This window comes from Salvelinus namaycush, chromosome 5 (genome assembly GCF_016432855.1).
Source record: "Salvelinus namaycush isolate Seneca chromosome 5, SaNama_1.0, whole genome shotgun sequence".
In the NCBI taxonomy this organism is placed as follows: domain Eukaryota; kingdom Metazoa; phylum Chordata; class Actinopteri; order Salmoniformes; family Salmonidae; genus Salvelinus; species Salvelinus namaycush.
The window spans coordinates 9,788,506-9,806,975 of NC_052311.1; the positions used below are offsets into that span (position 1 = coordinate 9,788,506).

At 45.9% G+C, this 18,470-nt stretch overlaps 2 protein-coding genes and 1 long non-coding RNA gene across 4 annotated transcripts in view; 1 reads left to right on the forward strand and 2 right to left on the reverse strand.

The window, feature by feature from the left end:
• Positions 1 to 2: 2 nt before the first annotated feature.
• Positions 3 to 3,722, reverse strand: zbtb3 (zinc finger and BTB domain containing 3). The gene is made up of 2 exons (XM_038993561.1): positions 3,702 to 3,722; positions 3 to 2,568 (listed from the first exon to the last, which is right to left on the reverse strand). Exon 2 carries the CDS (start codon positions 2,564 to 2,566, stop codon positions 782 to 784), a length of 1,785 nt encoding a protein of 594 aa, XP_038849489.1. The 5' UTR covers positions 2,567 to 2,568; positions 3,702 to 3,722; the 3' UTR covers positions 3 to 781.
• On the forward strand, positions 3,068 to 8,115 carry LOC120047940. Its single transcript, XR_005476950.1, has 3 exons — positions 3,068 to 3,172; positions 7,379 to 7,476; positions 7,582 to 8,115. It is a non-coding gene; the product is annotated as an uncharacterized LOC120047940 (long non-coding RNA).
• fermt3b (fermitin family member 3b) overlaps positions 8,090 to 18,470 on the reverse strand; it is a 53,750-nt gene continuing 43,369 nt past the window's right edge. Inside the window, exons 1-15 of one of the 2 annotated variants that reach the window (XM_038993559.1) lie at positions 16,150 to 16,337; positions 14,743 to 14,867; positions 14,272 to 14,505; positions 13,982 to 14,098; positions 13,438 to 13,606; positions 13,225 to 13,327; positions 12,466 to 12,573; positions 12,087 to 12,221; positions 11,548 to 11,594; positions 11,224 to 11,348; positions 10,886 to 10,992; positions 10,388 to 10,600; positions 9,633 to 9,757; positions 8,738 to 8,879; positions 8,090 to 8,552 (exon numbers count right to left, since the gene is read on the reverse strand). In XM_038993559.1, coding sequence (XP_038849487.1) covers positions 8,373 to 8,552; positions 8,738 to 8,879; positions 9,633 to 9,757; positions 10,388 to 10,600; positions 10,886 to 10,992; positions 11,224 to 11,348; positions 11,548 to 11,594; positions 12,087 to 12,221; positions 12,466 to 12,573; positions 13,225 to 13,327; positions 13,438 to 13,606; positions 13,982 to 14,098; positions 14,272 to 14,505; positions 14,743 to 14,866 — 1,929 coding nt within the window. In that variant the 5' untranslated portion in view covers position 14,867; positions 16,150 to 16,337 and the 3' untranslated portion in view covers positions 8,090 to 8,372. Of the gene's footprint in view, positions 8,553 to 8,737; positions 8,880 to 9,632; positions 9,758 to 10,387; positions 10,601 to 10,885; positions 10,993 to 11,223; positions 11,349 to 11,547; positions 11,595 to 12,086; positions 12,222 to 12,465; positions 12,574 to 13,224; positions 13,328 to 13,437; positions 13,607 to 13,981; positions 14,099 to 14,271; positions 14,506 to 14,742; positions 14,868 to 16,149; positions 16,338 to 18,470 lie in introns of those variants that run through there. The other variant, XM_038993560.1, reaches the window with a different exon arrangement.

An 18,470-nucleotide genomic window follows, 5' to 3' on the forward strand; every position in this document is an offset into this window, starting at 1 on the left:
GATCGTGTTGGAAGTCATTTATTGAACAGTACTCCAATGGAAGGGAATGTATAATAGTATGTTAGACTGAAGAAATGTGTTCTATTCACAGCAATGAAGTAGTAGTGATATTCAGCCAATTGTAAAAGTTGGCAACAATGGAGACTTACAGGTAGAACTATCACAGACCATTACGCTATTAGTGTTGACAAAAAACAGTACCCTTGACAACTGGCAATTTATCTGGAATATATAACATAGTACAGTACACAAAGTATTTTGGCACTGAGGTCATAGTAAGACAACTGGTACAAAATGTAAAAGACAAAAGTCCTGAAAGTCCCATTTAAAATAGCTAAAACACCACCAGCCCCTGTCCTTTAGGAATGCCAGCACCAGCTTGTTGACTGAGCACCGGGCTTACTCAGTCCCGGGAATGGGCATGTCTGAAAAGACCATACTGGTGGAGGGAAACACGTATCTGACATATCCCAGATCATTTGGAAGTATCCCAGATCGTTTGGAAGTATCCCAGATCGTTTGGAAGTATCCCAGATCGTTTGGAAGTATCCCAGATCATTTGGAAGTATCCCAGATCATTTGGAAGTGACCCAGACCGTTTGGAAGTTCCCCAGATCATTGGAAGTATCCCAGATCATTGGAAGTATCCCAGATCATTTGGAAGTATCTCAGATCATTGCCATGGACATGCAAGACCAGGATGTCTGGTGTTGGAAGGGGGAAGGCATAAATAATGTGTCATTCAGCGTAGTATGGAGAAGTATACAGCTAGATGTGTGTGTTAGCTGTGTGGAGGCTGGCCCTCCTCAGTGTCTCCTTTACTGCGTTTGGCTGGCAGGCTGGAGTCATGAGCCTTCCTAATGTGGCGGTACAGGTCACCTGACTGCGTGTAGCTACGGTAACAGTAGCGGCACTCGTAGGGGCGCTCGCGTGTGTGCACAATGGCGTGTCGCCTCAGGGTGTACGCGCACGAGAATGTCTTCCCACAGACACTGCACGTGGGGACGTCCTCGACATAGTTTCCCATGGAATCCTGGAAGTAGACGGGCTGGTCGGAATGTTGGCCCACGGAGGGGAAGAGGGAGGATGGGAAAGGGGGAGCATCAGAAGAGGTGGAGCTGGGTCCGGAGGGGGAGAAAGAGAAGGAGAAAGGCTCAGAGGGGTGGGAGTGGGTCATCTGGAGTGAGGCGGGGTGAGGAGGGAGGAAGTGGGGGTTGTTCAGTTCATCTCTGTCTTTATTATCATCGTTAAACTCATTCCTGTCCTCTACCTCCATCATCCCTCGTTCTCTACCCCCATTCATTCCTCTCCTTATCATCACTCCTTCCATCTCCTCAAACTCCTCATCTGAGATCACTATGGCCTCCACCTTTACCTTCACTCCTTCCTCCTGCTCCACCTCCTCCACTCTCACAGTCCCCATGTTAGAGTGTTCACTAGCCTCCTTGCTCTCCCTCTCTGACCCCCCATGCTGCAGCCCTTCAGGCCTGGACAGGGTCGAGGTTTGGCTCTGATGGGTTACAAGGTTCAGGTTGGGAGGTGAGGTGAGGAGTGAGTGTGGAGGCTGTATTCTAATCTGAGGGTGTGTGTTGATACTGAGACCATGCTGCTGGCATTGTATGCCTGGTGTGATGACTGTGCTCTTGTTAGAGACAGGGTCATGGCTGTCCTGTTCTGGGCTGGAGGAGCTGCTGTGGTCAGACTGGGTCAGTATCCCCACCATGGAGCTGGAGCCATCAGTCTGGGTCACAGGTACCACTGATGATGCACCTGCTGATGAAGAGGGCTGGCGATGGTGGCTGCTGAGATTGTATGACTCTGTGGAGCTGCAGGGGCTGCAAAGGGCCGAGCCCCCCTGACCCTCTCTCTGACCTCCCAGCCTGAGAGAGGCACCGGAGGAGAGGGTAACCAGCTCACCCACATGAAGGAGGGCGTGGTCCATGCCCGGCTGGGTGGTGTCGGCCATGTCAGGACTCAGAGGGGCGTGCGCATGAACCTCCACCCTCCTCTCTGACCTCGTATAACAGCCCAACTGGCTTCTCTGCATCGCCACTGACGCAGACTGAGATACTGACATCGCCATAGCCACCGCTTTGGCAGCTCCTGTTGCCACCATGCCAACTCCGGGTCCACTAGCACCCACCACCGCCACTCCGCTCTCCTCCGGGCGTGTGCTGTCTGCCTCAGCTGGTGGCGGTCGGTGCTGTAGCCGTCTCTTACACACCCGGACCACCTCGTTCATGTGGAGGAAGCTCGCCGCCGCCAGCACGTCCTCTGCTGGGGGAGGGGCCTCAAGCCGCAGCACACCCTCGTACATGAAGTCTAACAACAGGCCGAACGCCGCCGCCGTCACGATGTCCCCGTCCAGCGTGACCGAGCTGGCCCCGGTGCCCCCTGGGGGATCAGAGTAGAACATGTGGAAGAATGGAGAGCAGGAGGCCAGGACAGCGCGGTGGGCCAGGAAACGTGAGGAACTCACGAAGACGGTGCAGTCGCACAGGAACCCACGCTGACGCTGAGAACGCAGGCCTGACAGGAGCTGCAGGGCGTGCTGGGGGAACTCCATTACTGTAGAGAGAGAATGGAGACAGAGGAAGAGAGAGGGAGTGGAGAAGAAAGAGAGAGAAGGGTGAGAGAGAGATGAGGGGGAGAGAGAGAGAAGGGGGGAGAGAAGGAGAGAGAGTGAATTAACAAGGAGATCTGATGGATAGGAAGACAGAGAAACATGGAGTGTGACAGTGTGCTCCCTCACACTGGCAATCAGTCTGCTTCAGAGAAGTCGGGTTGGACTGCCTCCCTTGTCTCAACACTGTTGCCATGGTTACTCCATGGATTATAAATCTGACTGAAGTCACCCTAAAAAAAGACGCAATAGTCTCTACTAGACAATGTTGAATAAAATAATATGTACATATACTTTACCAGTAGTACCTGCTGTTTGTCCTTTTGGCGGTAGGAGGATGGAAAGGGTTGTTAAACCGACTTTTGCGGCGCTGGTAGGTTGTGCAAGTGTTTGTCACGTGCGAATTGCATCAGTATTGAAAATAAAAACCGGAAATACCAACCATATACTGTACAGACCAGTGTACTGAAAAACGGGCTAATAACACTTCCCTGTGGCTATTTTGACTCAGATTACCTCTTACATAAAGTCAAATTAATTGGACAACAGGTAAAGTAAGTTAAAGGGGAAGTTTATTCAACATTCTGACTGTTAATAGCCTGTTCAGGAATGCTGAGTTTACACGTTAGAGACAAGTGTGTAAGTGTTTCACTCTAGGATTCTAATAGAGGATATCGCCTCGCTAGTCCCCAGGCACTGGTTGCCCTCCTTGTATGCATGATAAAGGCATGAAAATCTATCCATAATTTTCAATAGCTACACATCAAGCACTGTTGTTCATCACTAGAAAACAATACAGTTTCTTAGTAGCGAGTAAGTGCACAATAAACACGAATGATTCATGTATTTGAATATTTACCAGTTATGCGAGGTTTATAGCTATTTTGATGCTAGCTGGACCAATGTTAGCTAGCTAACTGGTCGCTTGCTAATACTGAATTATGACAATCTTAGCCTGTACATCTCTAAATAAACATATTTTAGATCACTTGATAAAGCCTTTATCGGGACATGTAGTTGGAAACACAATTGTTATATTTAAATCAATCATTAGCCAGCTGCTACAAGATATTCTTACCTGCTAAAAACGTATCCTCTTTCCTTTATTGACACAAAACAAAGGGCCAAAGCCCATTACTGCCACCTACTGGTTGGAGTCTGAACAAAGTGCCTGCTTTTTTACATTTCGTGCAATTCTTTTTAACCATATATGTCAATCTATATTTTGCCAGTAAGTTTTACCACAGTAATTGATTGTGCTTATGTAAGAACATTCAACATTTGCGCTTTGAATGTGCAAACGTTTCTTTAGTAGGCATGGCAGTAGGCAGGCCGGGCACCATAACGTTTTAATTATTGTGGTAGCTTGCTTTGCTGTGTAACTTAATGTTATGAGAGTTGAGAGAGATCCATTCCACATTGAACCGACAGAAAGAACTGTACTGTAAATGGACAGTGGAGGAAGAGGACGTGGGAGGGGGAGGTCAGGTAATCGTGAAGAGGTGTGAGAAAATAGACTGACATTAGTCCTCTTTGGGCTGTTTCATAATTCTGTCTTTCGTTAGCCCTTCTCTAATGAAGTGTTCAAATGCAAATCAGAACTAGGAAACTCGGAAATGTCCGACTTGTTAACTAGTTGTAGTTAATCACGTGCCACGTTCAAAGAATTAGCAAGTCGTACGAGTTTCCTTGTGAACGTGACATAAGACTAACTTGAGGACGTTTATTATATTCTAGCAAGTAGCAGAGTACTTGAAGCCTCTCGTTTTGCAAGTCTATATTGAGTGGTGGTGTTATAGTTAGCTGGTGTGAGTTACCACCACAGACTCCCACATAAACAAAAATACTACATGTTTACTATAGAATACTATAGTACTTATTATAGTGAACTGTAGTATACTGTAGAATACTATAGGCCTACCACAATTAACTCAATATACTTTAAATGGACTAAAACCAAGTTGATAATGAACCTTTATTAATACAGTTTCTCGACTGTCCAGCTCGCTAATAATCACTAGACAGTCAGGGAGCATCGGCAATTCCAAAAACGATGGATAGAGGACAATTTATAGAAAATGTTGATGGCAAAGAAATATAAACAAACCTGTTGAAGACTGAATGCAGCCCCAGTGGAAAAATGAGTTCAATATCGCTGTACTACAGTAATGTCAGAGAAAACACTACAGTAAATACTAAAGTATTCTACAATCCGCAAAACACTACATGAATTACTATAGCATATACTACAGTTCTTTTACTACAGTATTTGTACTGTAGTTCACTTTTAATACTATAGTATATTACAGTAAATACTACAGTATTCACTGTAGTGTTTTTGCAGACTTTAGTGAATACTACTAAAGTCAAGTCCGTAAAAACACTAAAGTGAATACTATAGTATTTATACCATGGTATACTGTAGTATTTTGTTTATGTGGGTAATCACAAGTGTGCATGTGTTGTCTTTCAGGACAAGGATGCCCACCTGTCCAAGTCTCTGTCCTTTGCTCTGCGCTATGGAGCCAATCAGATGGAACTTCACATAAATCCTGTTATAAAAACATCTTATTTAGCTGCATTTTGTCTGGTTTATAATCCTACTGTTCCATCGTTTCATATTGCTGCACAATAAACATGACATGCACCCCTAATCTTTACTCCTCATTTACACTGAGTGTACAAAAAAATTAGGAACACCTTCCTAATATTGAGTTGCATCCCCTTTTGCGCCCAGAACAGCCTCAATTCGTCAGGGCATGGAGTCTACAAGGTGCCGAAAGCGTTCCACAGGGATGCTGGCCCATGTTGACTCCAATGCTTCCCACAGTTGTGTCAAGTTGGCAGGATGTCCTTTGGGTGGTGGAGCATATTTGATACAGTACACACAGGAAACTGTTGAGCGTAAACCCTGCAGCGTTGCAGTTCTTGACACACTCAAACCGGTGCGCCTGGCACTCACTACCATACCCCGTTCAAAGGCACTTAAATATTTTGTCTTGTCCATTCACCCTCTGAATAGCACACATACACAATCCATACAGCAGTTGTCTCAAGGCTTAAAAATCCTTCTATAACCTGTCTCCACCCTTTCATCTATACTGATTTGAAGTGGATTTAACAAGTCACATCAATAAGGGATCATAGCTTTTACCTGGATTAACCTGGTCAGTCTATATCATGGAAAGAGCAGGTGTTCCTAATGCTTTGTCCACTCAGTGTAGGTCTGAATAATAATGCTGTCCCTCATTGTCCTTAGATGGCTTCCAATTTGCGGAGGACCTTCTGGCTCATGCACAGTTCCACTCCTTCTCATTGGATGGCGTGGAGAGAGTTGTGGCCACCAATGAGAAGCAGCGATTCAAGCTCCGCCTCACCCTGAGGACGGGCAGCTGCAGATCCGAGCCAATCAGTGCACTACTTTTGTCCAGAGCTCAGCACACTTAGGGTCAAGAGTTGTGCACTATAGAGAATAGGGTGCCATTTCGGACACATCCCTAGGTGGAGCATGACGTGGTCATAAACGGGCTGAAAACTGCCAGGGCTAGTGTCAGTAGTGTCAGTCTGTCCGTCCGATCTGGACCTGAACGTGGTTCTTGACATGCTTTTGTGGCACAGTTGATGCCACGCAGGGCTACGGGCCAGGTTGAGGGTTCACCAACCACCACAGACTAGCTCACTCTCCCTGCCTGTTTCATTACACTACGATCAGAGCCGGCTGCATGCAATGATCAGCTAGGGGGAATCAGATTTTCCACCAACAAGTTTCTGTACCACACAACCAATAAACAAAGATACCGACTTCAGGCACTTCAATATCATGGTTATCAGTTTCAACACCACAATAACTAGACAATGGAAATCTGGACAAACAGAAAATACATCCCTCCCTACCTTGTAGACTTACCGAGTATCGAAGGCTTTGCTTGACAATCTGAATGTCATTACACTTTTTGGTGTTTTGTTACAGATGTCTCTTTCCATTAATCAGTTGGCCGCTGCACAGTTTGGATTGATTGATTGATTTTGTCCGGGGAAAAAAACATACATACACTAAGATGACCGGGATTGCACAATAAAGTCGGGGACTTATTTCCATTGTGGTCCCTATTTTTTTTTACATAAATACATAAACAGAGATGAAAAAATGCTCAACCTCCAGATGAGTATGATGGAGTTTTAAGTACAATGCTTACAAGTTTGTTTGGCTGGTAGCTTATTCTTTAGATGTTTGTGGCTGCTGGTGAACCATGATGTGCAGGCATAATCAAGTGACACTGGACTGGTGCACTTGCCAGAGTCTTTAGGGTGTCTATAGCTAGGTTTCCATTCAGTTGGCGACAGATTTTCATGTGAATATTGTGGTAAACCGTGGGGTGTTGGGTTGAGCTGCAGAAAAAAACAACCCTCCCCTCTGTCCCCCCCAAAAACACACAACCCTCCCCTGTCCCCCCCCCCAAAAACACACAACCCTCCCCTGTGTCCCCCCCAAAAACACACAACCCTCCCCTGTGTCCCCCCCAAAAACACACAACCCTCACCTGTGTCCCCCCCAAAAACACACAACCCTCACCTGTGTCCCCCCCAAAAACACACAACCCTCCCCTGTGTCCCCCCCAAAAACAGAGAGAGACTGTGACCTGTCCATATACACTGACGTCCCCAAAGCCTTGTTTGATAACTTAAAGTATCAGAGTGCTATCATTGTCTAAATACATAAGTATTTTTCTTTATGTGTTTCTGTTTTTTGTGCAGAGGCTATCCAGTTCTTCTGGCTGGAGAACTGTGTATTGCTGACACGTGGGGATACTGAGGGGGAAACTACTTCCCCGCCCTAAAACTAAGACCCACATGTGAGTACCTCACACATGACACACACTCATGAAGGGGAGGATGTTAGATGGGATGGATAGAGAGGGAAGTGAATATTTACAAATGATATAAATCATCTGTTTCAGAGAGTATTCTGCCACTGGAGTAGGTGAAGAGGCTTATCTGCGCTTCAGAGGTTAAAGACATGGCTGAATTTGTCATCAGACAGCTGTCGATTTCCAGTTCTGTCTAGACTGTTTCCATGGAAACGGATACTGTTCGGAACCAGAACCTAAAGACTGAATGAAGACTATGAGTCTGAAAACACCCTCAACAACAGCTCTATTACCATACAGGCTACAGTACAGGCACAGAGACTGACGGGTGTTCCTGATAACAGTCACATGACTGGAAGACACAAAAGGATGCTATCTATCAGATGGGAAGCAGAAGGCACAAGCTGTGGTTTTGTCAACGGACAGTCTCAACTGTTCCACAGAGATAGGAAAACACACACACACACACACACCGCATGCCTTCCTGTGGCTTCCTGTGCATTTAGCAACATTTCAGGAAACTGCCACCATACTCGAGGACATTCAACCATCAAGCCAAATGCCTCATCTGGAAATTAAAACAACTGTCAACTTTTTTATGTATGTCAATAAACATATTTAATTCTGGATTTCAGAATTGACAATTCATTACATTGTTAATAATTTTCTATAACTTTCTATTCATGGGTCACCTCTTCCTTGATTTATTGAATAGTCAACTGCATGTCTGTTAGGATCCCAGCGTGGACTGGTTGTCATTTCTCTTCAAGGCTGCTGCAGCCGCACCCTAAAACAATCAAACTGTCCACTGGTGTATCTGCTGTATGGATGTATAGATTGCTCCTTGGGCTATAGCTGCTGTATATTACTGGGTGAGGGTGTCACAGAGCCTCGTGGCCCCCCGTCAGCTTGTGGAAGAGCTCTTCGTTGAGCGTGTCACTCTGCTCGCGGCTGCGTGTCGACATGAAGATGTAGCCTCCAATGAACTCATGGACGATCTTACAGTCAGCCGTCACACAACTGAACGCTATGTTCACGTTCCCATCGAACTCTATGGCCACCTGTGGGTTAGTAAAACAAACAAACACACACACACACACACACACACATAAAAGACGAGCAAAGCTAAATGACCAGGAGAAAGGGATATAGAGTTCAGTGTGTATTTGGTGATGCAGATTACTAAAGGAGATTGAGTGCAGAAAAATGTGAACATTTTGATTGTTTGATTGACGGGTCAGGTCACCTGTCGTATGTCCCAGTTGACGTTCCACTGCCTCATGTTGTTGTAGCGCCAGGTCTTGACCACTTCTCCCACCCCCAGGTCGATACGGATCAGACGGTTGGGGGCGATGCCCAGCACCTCGTCCTTCCTGCTGCCCTTAAACCTGAACGGGTCAGAGACCAGCCATTAGACTCAACTTTACCACAACTTATCCTTAGACCAGCCACTAGACTCAACTTCACCACAACAACTTATCCTTAGACCAGCCACTAGACTCAACTTCACCACAACTTATCCTTAAACCAGCCACTAGACTCAACTTTACCACAACTTATCCTTAGACCAGCCACTAGACTCAACTTCACCACAACAACTTATCCTTAGACCAGCCACTAGACTCAACTTCACCACAACTTATCCTTAGACCAGCCACTAGACTCATCTTCACCACAACTTATCCTTAAACCAGCCACTAGACTCAACTTTACCACAACTTATCCTTAGACCAGCCACTAGACTCAACTTCACCACAACAACTTATCCTTAGACCAGCCACTAGACTCAACTTCACCACAACAACTTAACCTTAGCCAGCCATTAGCCTCTCACTAATCTTTGGTGATAGACTGTTAACATAAATGTAAATTGTGGTAACTGCCCAGCTAGTGCACGCAAGATTTGATTCTAGGTACCGAGAATAGCCTTGCTGTGAAACGTGTGATACACTGGGTTGCCAGATCCGCCTTACCTCACCACCACCAAGGAGATACCAAAGTCAGGCAGTGCCTGTCATATCCTCCTTACCTCACCACCACCAAGGAGATACCAAAGTCAGGCAGGGCCTGTCAGATCCTCCTTACCTCACCACCACCAAGGAGATACCAAAGTCAGGCAGGGCCTGTCAGATCCTCCTTACCTCACCACCACCAAGGAGATACCAAAGTCAGGCAGGGCCTGCCAGATCTGGAGGAAGCGGAGGAGGGCATCGGTCAGGGAGAGCTGAGCCACGTTCTGATATGCCTCCAGGATACGAGGGGTCAACTGGGCATGGCCAGAGAGAGAGAGAGGGTCATGGTTATATTATGTGGGGTTAGAAGGAGATAAAATGGTCTCTAAAGTGACTCAACTGTGTGGTACTGTGTTGGATAACTGCCAAAATAAAGCACACACTTGAGTAAATTAGGGTTCTGGCAGCTCTGCTGTGGAGTGTCATTTTCCTGGCATGGGTTAGGTCCTCTCATCCCCTTAGAGGGTCAGGTAAACGCCAATACATACACAGCCATTCTGAGTGATCACCTTCAACCTATGGTAAATCATTTCTATTCAGGATGACAATACCCCCATCCTCAGGGCACAAGTGGTCAAAGGATGGTTTGATGAGCATGAAAATTATGTAACCCATATGCCATGGCCGTCCCAGTCATCAGCTCTCAACCCAATTGAGCACTTAGCGGAGATTCTGGAGCGGTGCCTGAGACAGCGTTTTCCACCACCATCAACACAACACTAAATTATGAAATTTGTCGTGGAAGAATGGTGTTACATCCCTCCAATAGAGTTCCGGACACTTGAAGAATCTATGCCAAGGTGCATTGAAGGCTCAACACCCCATTAAGACCCTTCATGTTGGTGTTTCCTTTATTTTGGCAGTTACCAAGCTCTACTTGGTACCTGTTTGGCCTTGTACTTCTTGCTGTAGCGTGGAGAGACCAGGCTGTGTGTGTTGATGCTCATGCTGTCATCAGTGTGTGTGTTGGGGTTGGTCTGCTGCATGGCCAGGAAGGATCGGATGCTCTGGACCTCGCTCTGGAATGAGCTGTCTGCCAGACTCTTCCCTTTAGAGGCCAGACGACACGCTGCCATCCAACTGGAATACTGCTCCTCCTATATATATATATATATATATATATATATATATATATATATATATATATAGAGAGAGAGAGAGAGAGAGAGAGAGAGAGAGAGAGAGAGAGAGAGAGAGAGAGAGAGAGAGAGAGAGAGAGAGAGAGAGAGAGAGAGAGAGAGAGAGAGAGAGAGAGAGAGAGAGAGAGAGAGAGAGAGAGAGAGAGAACAGTTATGGGCAAGATCTTGGACCTTATCGTGGATCTTATCTACACTTTCAACAGATATTGTAAGAAATGTAGTACTCATGGGTGTGTAACCCACATTTTCACAGCGCAGGTAGACCTCGTTCATGCCCTCTGGAGCTGGGATCAGAAGTTTGATGCAGAACTTTTGTCCAGCAACGTTCACATCTGGAGCAGCCTCACAGCCTGAAAAGGTGAAAGGTTATTGTACTGTGTGTATAAGGTCATTGTACTGTTAGTATAAGCAGGTGAAAGAGACTAAAGACAAATGAGCTAAGGGAGAACATCAATTGCATTTCCTTGATTCCTTCTCCTCTGACCTTCTCATCCAATGGGTTTTGGGAAAGAGGCCAGGAGAGAGGATGCAAGAAATCAAGGAAATGTCATTGAGATTCTCCCTCAGTGTCTGCTTCATACCTTTGAGGTTGATCTGTTGAATGGGTTCTCCCAGGCTCTCCTCTTTGCTCTTATAGTAGGAGATGGAGGCATCCTTAAACTTGAACCAGTACTGCTTGTATCCCTTCAGAGTCAACCTCTTGGGCCTCAAACAGAAGTACACTGTTATTACTGCTTCACATGCTGTGGGAATTGGTTTGTGGGTGGGTGGGTGTGTGTGTGTGGGTGTGTGCATGTGCTGATAATGCATGTTTGTGTGTGTGTACGATTTTGTGTGTTCCAGTCTAAAAATAGTGCATGGAAATGAGTAATCAGAATTTTTTTCACACAAATGTCGGATCTTACCGGAATATCTTCAAATAATCATTCAGCTCTGGGGCGGTCAGGTTCTCCTGTGTGGAAGCCAAAGCAACATGCAAATTATTCCTTGTTTGACATCTGCTTTAAAAATAGGCATGGGAAATAATTCTGGCATCTGTGTCGATAAAAAACATATTATAATTGAATTCTACTTAATTTAACCTTTTACTGCAGGGGGCTAAATCAGAGTCACACAGACAGTTTATTGGTAGTCTTAAACAAATCTACTTTGAAACTAAAGTATACACCTCCAACACAAGGTTATGGTCTTCACAAAAAGAAGACACCTGTACCATGTCAGATATTTGAGTTTGCATCCCAATATTACACTTTATATACATCACAGAAGATAGAAACATAACCATTCCGTTTGACTTAGAAACACCAGACGGGATTTGGTCATTTGACTCCAGGAAAGGGCTACGCTACTTTATTTATAATTCAAATACATAACTGAAATACATATCATATTTTGACTCACAATACAATATATTGTGGGAAATAAAGAGTCATAATGTTCTGACCAGCATGTCTTGGGGGCTGCTGTCCGCCCCGACCAGCTTGACCTCCAGACACTGTAGGGCTGAGTCCAGGTCATCCATGGCCGGACTGGAGGTCATCGTCTGGGGCTCCGACAGGGACAGCTTGTTGATGTGGTACTGGGGGGGGGGGGTTGAAGATGACAAGAGAGAGGTAGTCATAGTTATACTTACAGCACATTAGAACTAGGACAACAAGGGCCAGTTACATGTCAGTACGTGATTGTGAACATGTTATATCTGGTTTAAAATGACAGCAGCTCATTTTGACAGTTGATGCTCTCTTTTGGTGAACAGTTGGGGTTCAGGTATTAGAATTAGAATGAATGAAGGCACATGTCTAGGAAGTATCCATTATGTGTACCTGTATAGCTCCAAACAGCAGCATCTCCTCCTCGGTACATTCTATGTCCTCCAGTAGGATGGCCCAGCGAGCCTGCTCATACATCTGGGTCAGACGCACCGCATCATACTGAGAGAGAGAGGGGTTGGGGTGAGGGGGCAGAGAGAGAGAGGGGTGAGGGGGCAGAGAGAGAGAGAGGTGATAGGGCAGAGAGAGAGAGGTGAGGGGGCAGAGAGAGAGTAAGGTGAGGGGGCAGAGAGAGAGTAAGGTGAGGGGGCAGAGAGAGAGAGGTGAGGGGGCAGAGAGAGAGAGGTGAGGGGGTAGAGAGAGAGAGGTGAGGGGGCAGAGAGGCAGAGGTGAGGGGGTAGAGAGAGAATGGTGAGGGGGCAGAGAGAGAGAAAGGTGAAGGGGCAGAGAGAAAGAGGTGAGGCGGCAGGGAAAGAGGGAGAGACAAAAGGGGAGATAGAAGAAAGAGTGAGAAAAAGATGAGAGAGAGAGAGGTCAGACGAGGTCACAGAAGCGAGTCAGAGAAACCCAGATGGTTAGACTCTAGAGTAGAGTTCACACTTCTATCTTCTATTTTAGAGCCTATTTCCAATCCAACTATCACTTTCCAGTCAGTATATCTCACACACACACACACACACACACACACACACACACACACACACACACACACACACACACACACACACACACACACACACACACACACACACACACACACACACACACACACACACACACACACACACACACACACACCCCTCCCCCCACCACCTTGGGCTCCAGGTCATGGAAGCAGTAGTATTTGAAGCGCAGCCAGAGTCTGTCATTCTCCTGAACTCCCTGCTCCATCAGTGAACGAGAAGAGTCCAGCCACCTGAGAAAGAGATAGGAGAAAGGAGAGAGAGAAAGTATTTAGAACGAAAGACGACTGCAGAGTGAAGTGAAGATCGAGACAGAGAAATGTGTGTGTGTCTGTATGTCTACCTGCTGTGGATGTGGGCCTTGTCTACCACACTGGCGGGGCGGTAAAGCTTAGCAATGGCCTCTGGGGGGGGAGCAGGCTGGGCGACTGACAGCATCTTGTACACCTTCTCAGTCTTAGGGGAGTCAGCGAAATGGGCAGGCATTCCATTATACAAGCAGGGGCGGGACACTGGGTAGGAAGGGAAACAGGACAGGGACAATATTGGGTCAAATAGTGAAGATATCTAGATCGTACTACTACTGCTACTAGTACTACTGTTACTGCTACTACTACTGTTACTACTACTGTTACTACTACTACCACTACTGTTACTACTACCGCTACTACTACTACTACTGTTACTGCTAATACTGTTACTACTACTGTTACTACTACTGTTACTGCTACTACTACTGCTACTATAGCAATTACTTAGTTACATAAGCTTTAAGCAAGCTTAGTTATGCTAATAATTAGTCAGACATAACGATGCAGGTTCTGCTCTTCATACTGTGATTGGTCAGCTGAGGGTCGATGAGGACATGATGATGTCATAATGTGTACCTGAGGTGAGAGGCACTTCTGTGAGGTCATACAGTTCCTCTGACAAGTCTCTATCTTTCTTCCTCTTCTTCTCCTCTACAGGTCGCAGCAGGGACAGCTCCTCTGGCCGACGGATGTCTGGAACCAGAGAGGAAGGAGAAAGAATGGAGGGATGGGTGAAAAAGTGTTTTGCTTTCTTTCACTTAAAACTATACGCAGGTCATATGGTAGATTGTGGATTCCTTTGTTATGTTGACGTGAAAACAAACTTCTTGGAAAGAGAAAATAAAGGAATTGATTTCTGAACTCACTCAGCATCTTGCAGATGCCCAGCACAGTGCGGAACACAGGCCCAGAGAAGCAGACCCGGAGCCTGAGGTTCAGTCCGTTGGGCAGGCCCAGCCTCAGGGGCTTGTGCTGGGGCATGAAGATGAGCCCGGCATCTGCCTGGATGCCACACTTCTCAAGGGTCCAGGCCGTTCGCAGGAGCCACTGCTGCTTCTGCTCCCACCACAGGGCATGATCTGACCAGTCACGCTTTACCTCTGCACAGGGGAGGAAACTGGTGAGCCCTCTGACACAACATGTCCGCCATGCATCACCCACACAGTCAGTGCCTTGGGATCTACTTGTGGTGGATCATATGAGTGAATATCACCTCTATACAGTGCTGTGTAGGATAGGGAGATTGCTGGTCTCCACCATACAGTGTGCACTATCTGAATACGTATGTGTGTGTGTGTGTGTGTGTGTGTGTGTGTGTGTGTGTGTGAGTGACTCACGTGACTTCTCCACCAGTTTGAGGATGACCCCACCTATGTGTAGGTCAGAGGTCACACTGACAGTGATGGGCGGAGCATCAGCTCCCAGGTCCTCCACTGCAACTGACAGGTCCCATGCTGCCATACTGAGAGAGAGAGAGAGAAAAAGAGAGAGAGAGAGAATAGTAAGGGAGGAACAAGTGTTGGGTTGGGAAAAAGAATGAGAGAAAGAACGTGCGAAGGGGAGGACAGAAAATGTGTGTGTATGTCACATGAAACACACTTTCGAATCCCAACCACACGTCCCACACAGACACACACCCTGGATGACTGGGTTATTCTGACAAGTTCACTATGACAACACACACACACCCTGGATGACCGGGTTATTCTGACAAGTTCACTATGACAACACACACACACCCTGGATGACCGGGTTATTCTGACAAGTTCACTATGACAACACACACACACCCTGGATGACCGGGTTATTCTGACAAGTTCACTATGACAACACACACACACACACCCTGGATGACCGCGTTATTCTGACAAGTTCACTATGACAACACACACACACCCTGGATGACCACGTTATTCTGACAAGTTCACTATGACAACACACACACACCCTGGATGACCGGGTTATTCTGACAAGTTCAATATGACAACACACACACACACACCCTGGATGACCGGGTTATTCTGACAAGTTCAATATGACAACACACACACACTTCCTATTTCTAACTTCAGCAATCATTCTGGACGCATACTTCCGCTTTCAGACCCTACCCAACTCTACCCAATCCAACCCCACCCAACCCAATCCAACCCTACCCCACCCTACTCTACCCGACCCTACCCAACCCAACCCCACTCTACCCGACCCAACCCTACCCTACCCAACCCAACACCATCAAATGTCCATCCAAATGTCCAACTGTGTGTGTGTACAGGAGGTTGGTGGCACCGAAATTGGGGAGGACAGGCTCGTGGTAATGGCTGGAGTGTAATCAGTGGAATGGTATCAAATACATCATATGTTTGATAACAATCCATTAGCTCCGTTCCAGACATTATTATGAGCCTTTCTCCCCTCAGCACCTGCCACTGGTGTATGTGTGTGTATGTGTGTGTGTGTCATGTCAGTATGGTAATAGCAACATGGTGTAAGGTTAAGCACTCTGTAACTTGACTAGTTGTCTTGTTCTACTCACAGCAAAAGAGTCAGAGTTTTGGCCCATCGATAGAATAGAAGCCTACTGCCGTCCTAAACTGTTCACATCCATCCCTCTGTCCCATCCTCCAACATCACAATCGACCAGAAAGACATCTCTCTATCTCTCTCTGAGACCCCGGGCGAAACACTCTCACACAAGCAACACAGTCCGTCTCACATTTTCTACACACTCTTGTGCATCTTACCTTCTCCACCGTCCAAAATGCAGGGGACTCTGGCAGCTTCTTTAAAAAAAGACTCACTACCCCTCTTCTGCTTGTTCTGTGAAACTACCCTTCTGGACTCATTTGGTGAAACCTGCCTATTACACTTCCCCTCTCTGTCTCTGTTGGGTTGGGTCTTGAGTTGTGGTCTATGTATGATATGTGGTGCACATGTCAGTGCTGAAAAGGGTGTTCCTCCTTTGTCAGTTTCCGGCCACCGGAAGTGTGAGTGACAGTGACACTGAATTTAGCTCTCTCTCTCTCTGTGTGTATGTGTGTGTGTGTGTGTGTGTGTGTGTGTATGTGTCAGTTATAATGACCGTATGTCAGTCTCATTGGTTCTGTAGCAGTCTGGGGAGGGTGGGAAGGGAGGGTCCTGTGATCCATACAGTAGACCAGGGTTCATCAACTAGATTCAGCCACGGGACGTTTTTTTTCTTGGGCAGATGGTCATAGGGCCAGATAATCTGTAGACTGCAAATTGACCGCAAGAAGCCCAAACAGGTATAACATTTGACTAAAACATAGTCATTTCAAACCTAGCTTAGATATACAGTGTCTCTCTATTATGCGCGGGAATACTTTGGAACAGATTTCCCAAATTAAAATCACTTGGCGCTGATTTGCTGGTGTTTTTACAGTCTTTTAATGTCGAACAATGTAAAAACAAAAAAACTTTTATAGGGCTCAGAAAACTTGGCCAAATAAAATTCCCCCGCAAGTTGGGGAACCACCTGCGGTAGGCTGTGTGCCAATTGACATGTGATGGACACACACACACACACACACACACACACACACACACACACACACACACACACACACACACACACACACACACACACACACACACACACACAGTCTTGTACAGCTAACCTTGTGGGGAGACACAATTCAGTCCCATTCAAAGTCCTATTTTCCCTAACCCGTACTATTACCCTAACTCCTAACCCTAAAACTAACCTTAGCTCCTTACCCTTAACATAATTCTAACCTTAACCCTAAACCCCCTAGAAATAGCATTTGACCTTGTGGGGACTAACAAAATGTCTCCAGTTGGTCAAATGATTATTTGTTTACTATTCTTAGTAACACCCCCCCCCCCACACAGGTGTAAGGGGCACTTCTATGTAACCTTTGACACCTGGTTGAGATAGTCTTGCTTTAGCTTTTGAAGGATATGTCCTAACAGTTCTAAATGTCCTCTTCTCTCCTCATATTTCCTCTGTGGTCGCTGACCTGAAAATAAATAGTGTGTACAAGAGGAGATGAGGAAAGAGGATAAAAATAAATCTTTATTAAACTAGGCAAGTCAGTTAAGAACACATCCTTATTTACAATGACAGCCCACCAAAAGGCAAAAGGCCTCCTGCGGGGACAGAGGCTGGGATTGAAAAAAAATCATAAATAGGACAAAACACACATCACGACAAGAGAGACACCACAACACTACATAAAGAGAGACCTAAGACAACAACATAGCATGGCAACAACACATGACAACAACATGGTAGCAACACAACATGGTAGCAACACAACATGGCAGATGAGCAAAGAGGAGATGTGTTCTAAGTAACACTTGTACTGTTTTTCTTTTCAGGAGGGCTAGCTCGGAACATTTGAAAATGGATTTGAAAGAACTGATTTTAGCATTAAAAGACTCCAAAAAACAGCCAATCATTTCAGGTCCAGTACTATCATTGGGCCGCAGGTGTGAAAGATTCAGCAGACTGCTGGCATTACACATCTGGCTAAAATCAAAACAAAGTTTATTTGTCACGTGCACCGAATACAACAGGTACCTTACAGTGAAATGCTTACTTACCAACAGTAAAAAGACAGGCTATATACAGTAGCGAGGCTATAAAAGTAGCGAGGCTACATACAGACACTGGTTAGTCAGGCTGATTGAGGTAGTATGTAGATATGGTTAAAGTTATGCATTTATGATGAACAGAGAGTAGCAGTAGCGTGAAAGAGGGGTTGGTGGGTGGTTGGCGGGAAACAATGCAGATAGCCCGGTTAGCCAATGTGCGGGAGCACTGGTTGGTCGCCCCAATTGAGGTAGTATGTACATTAATGTATCGTTAAAGTGACTATTGTTGATAATACAAGTTTACTGGAGAACTGAGACGAAGTAGAGACTCTGGACAGGGTGGATGAGGTTTAATTAAATGCAATTTATTCAGAGGTAAAGATATCTGAAATAGCGTGCACGGACCCTTTTCATCAAGCTCAAATGGAACTATCCGAAAGAAGCCCAGATAACAGAGTGCATATACATTTTATACAGTACAGAAAGT

Coding starts and splice junctions, on each gene's coding strand:
- zbtb3 (XM_038993561.1), bottom strand. CDS start 2,566: ATGGAGTTCCCCCAGCACGCCCTGCAGCTCCTGTCAGGCCTGCGTTCT.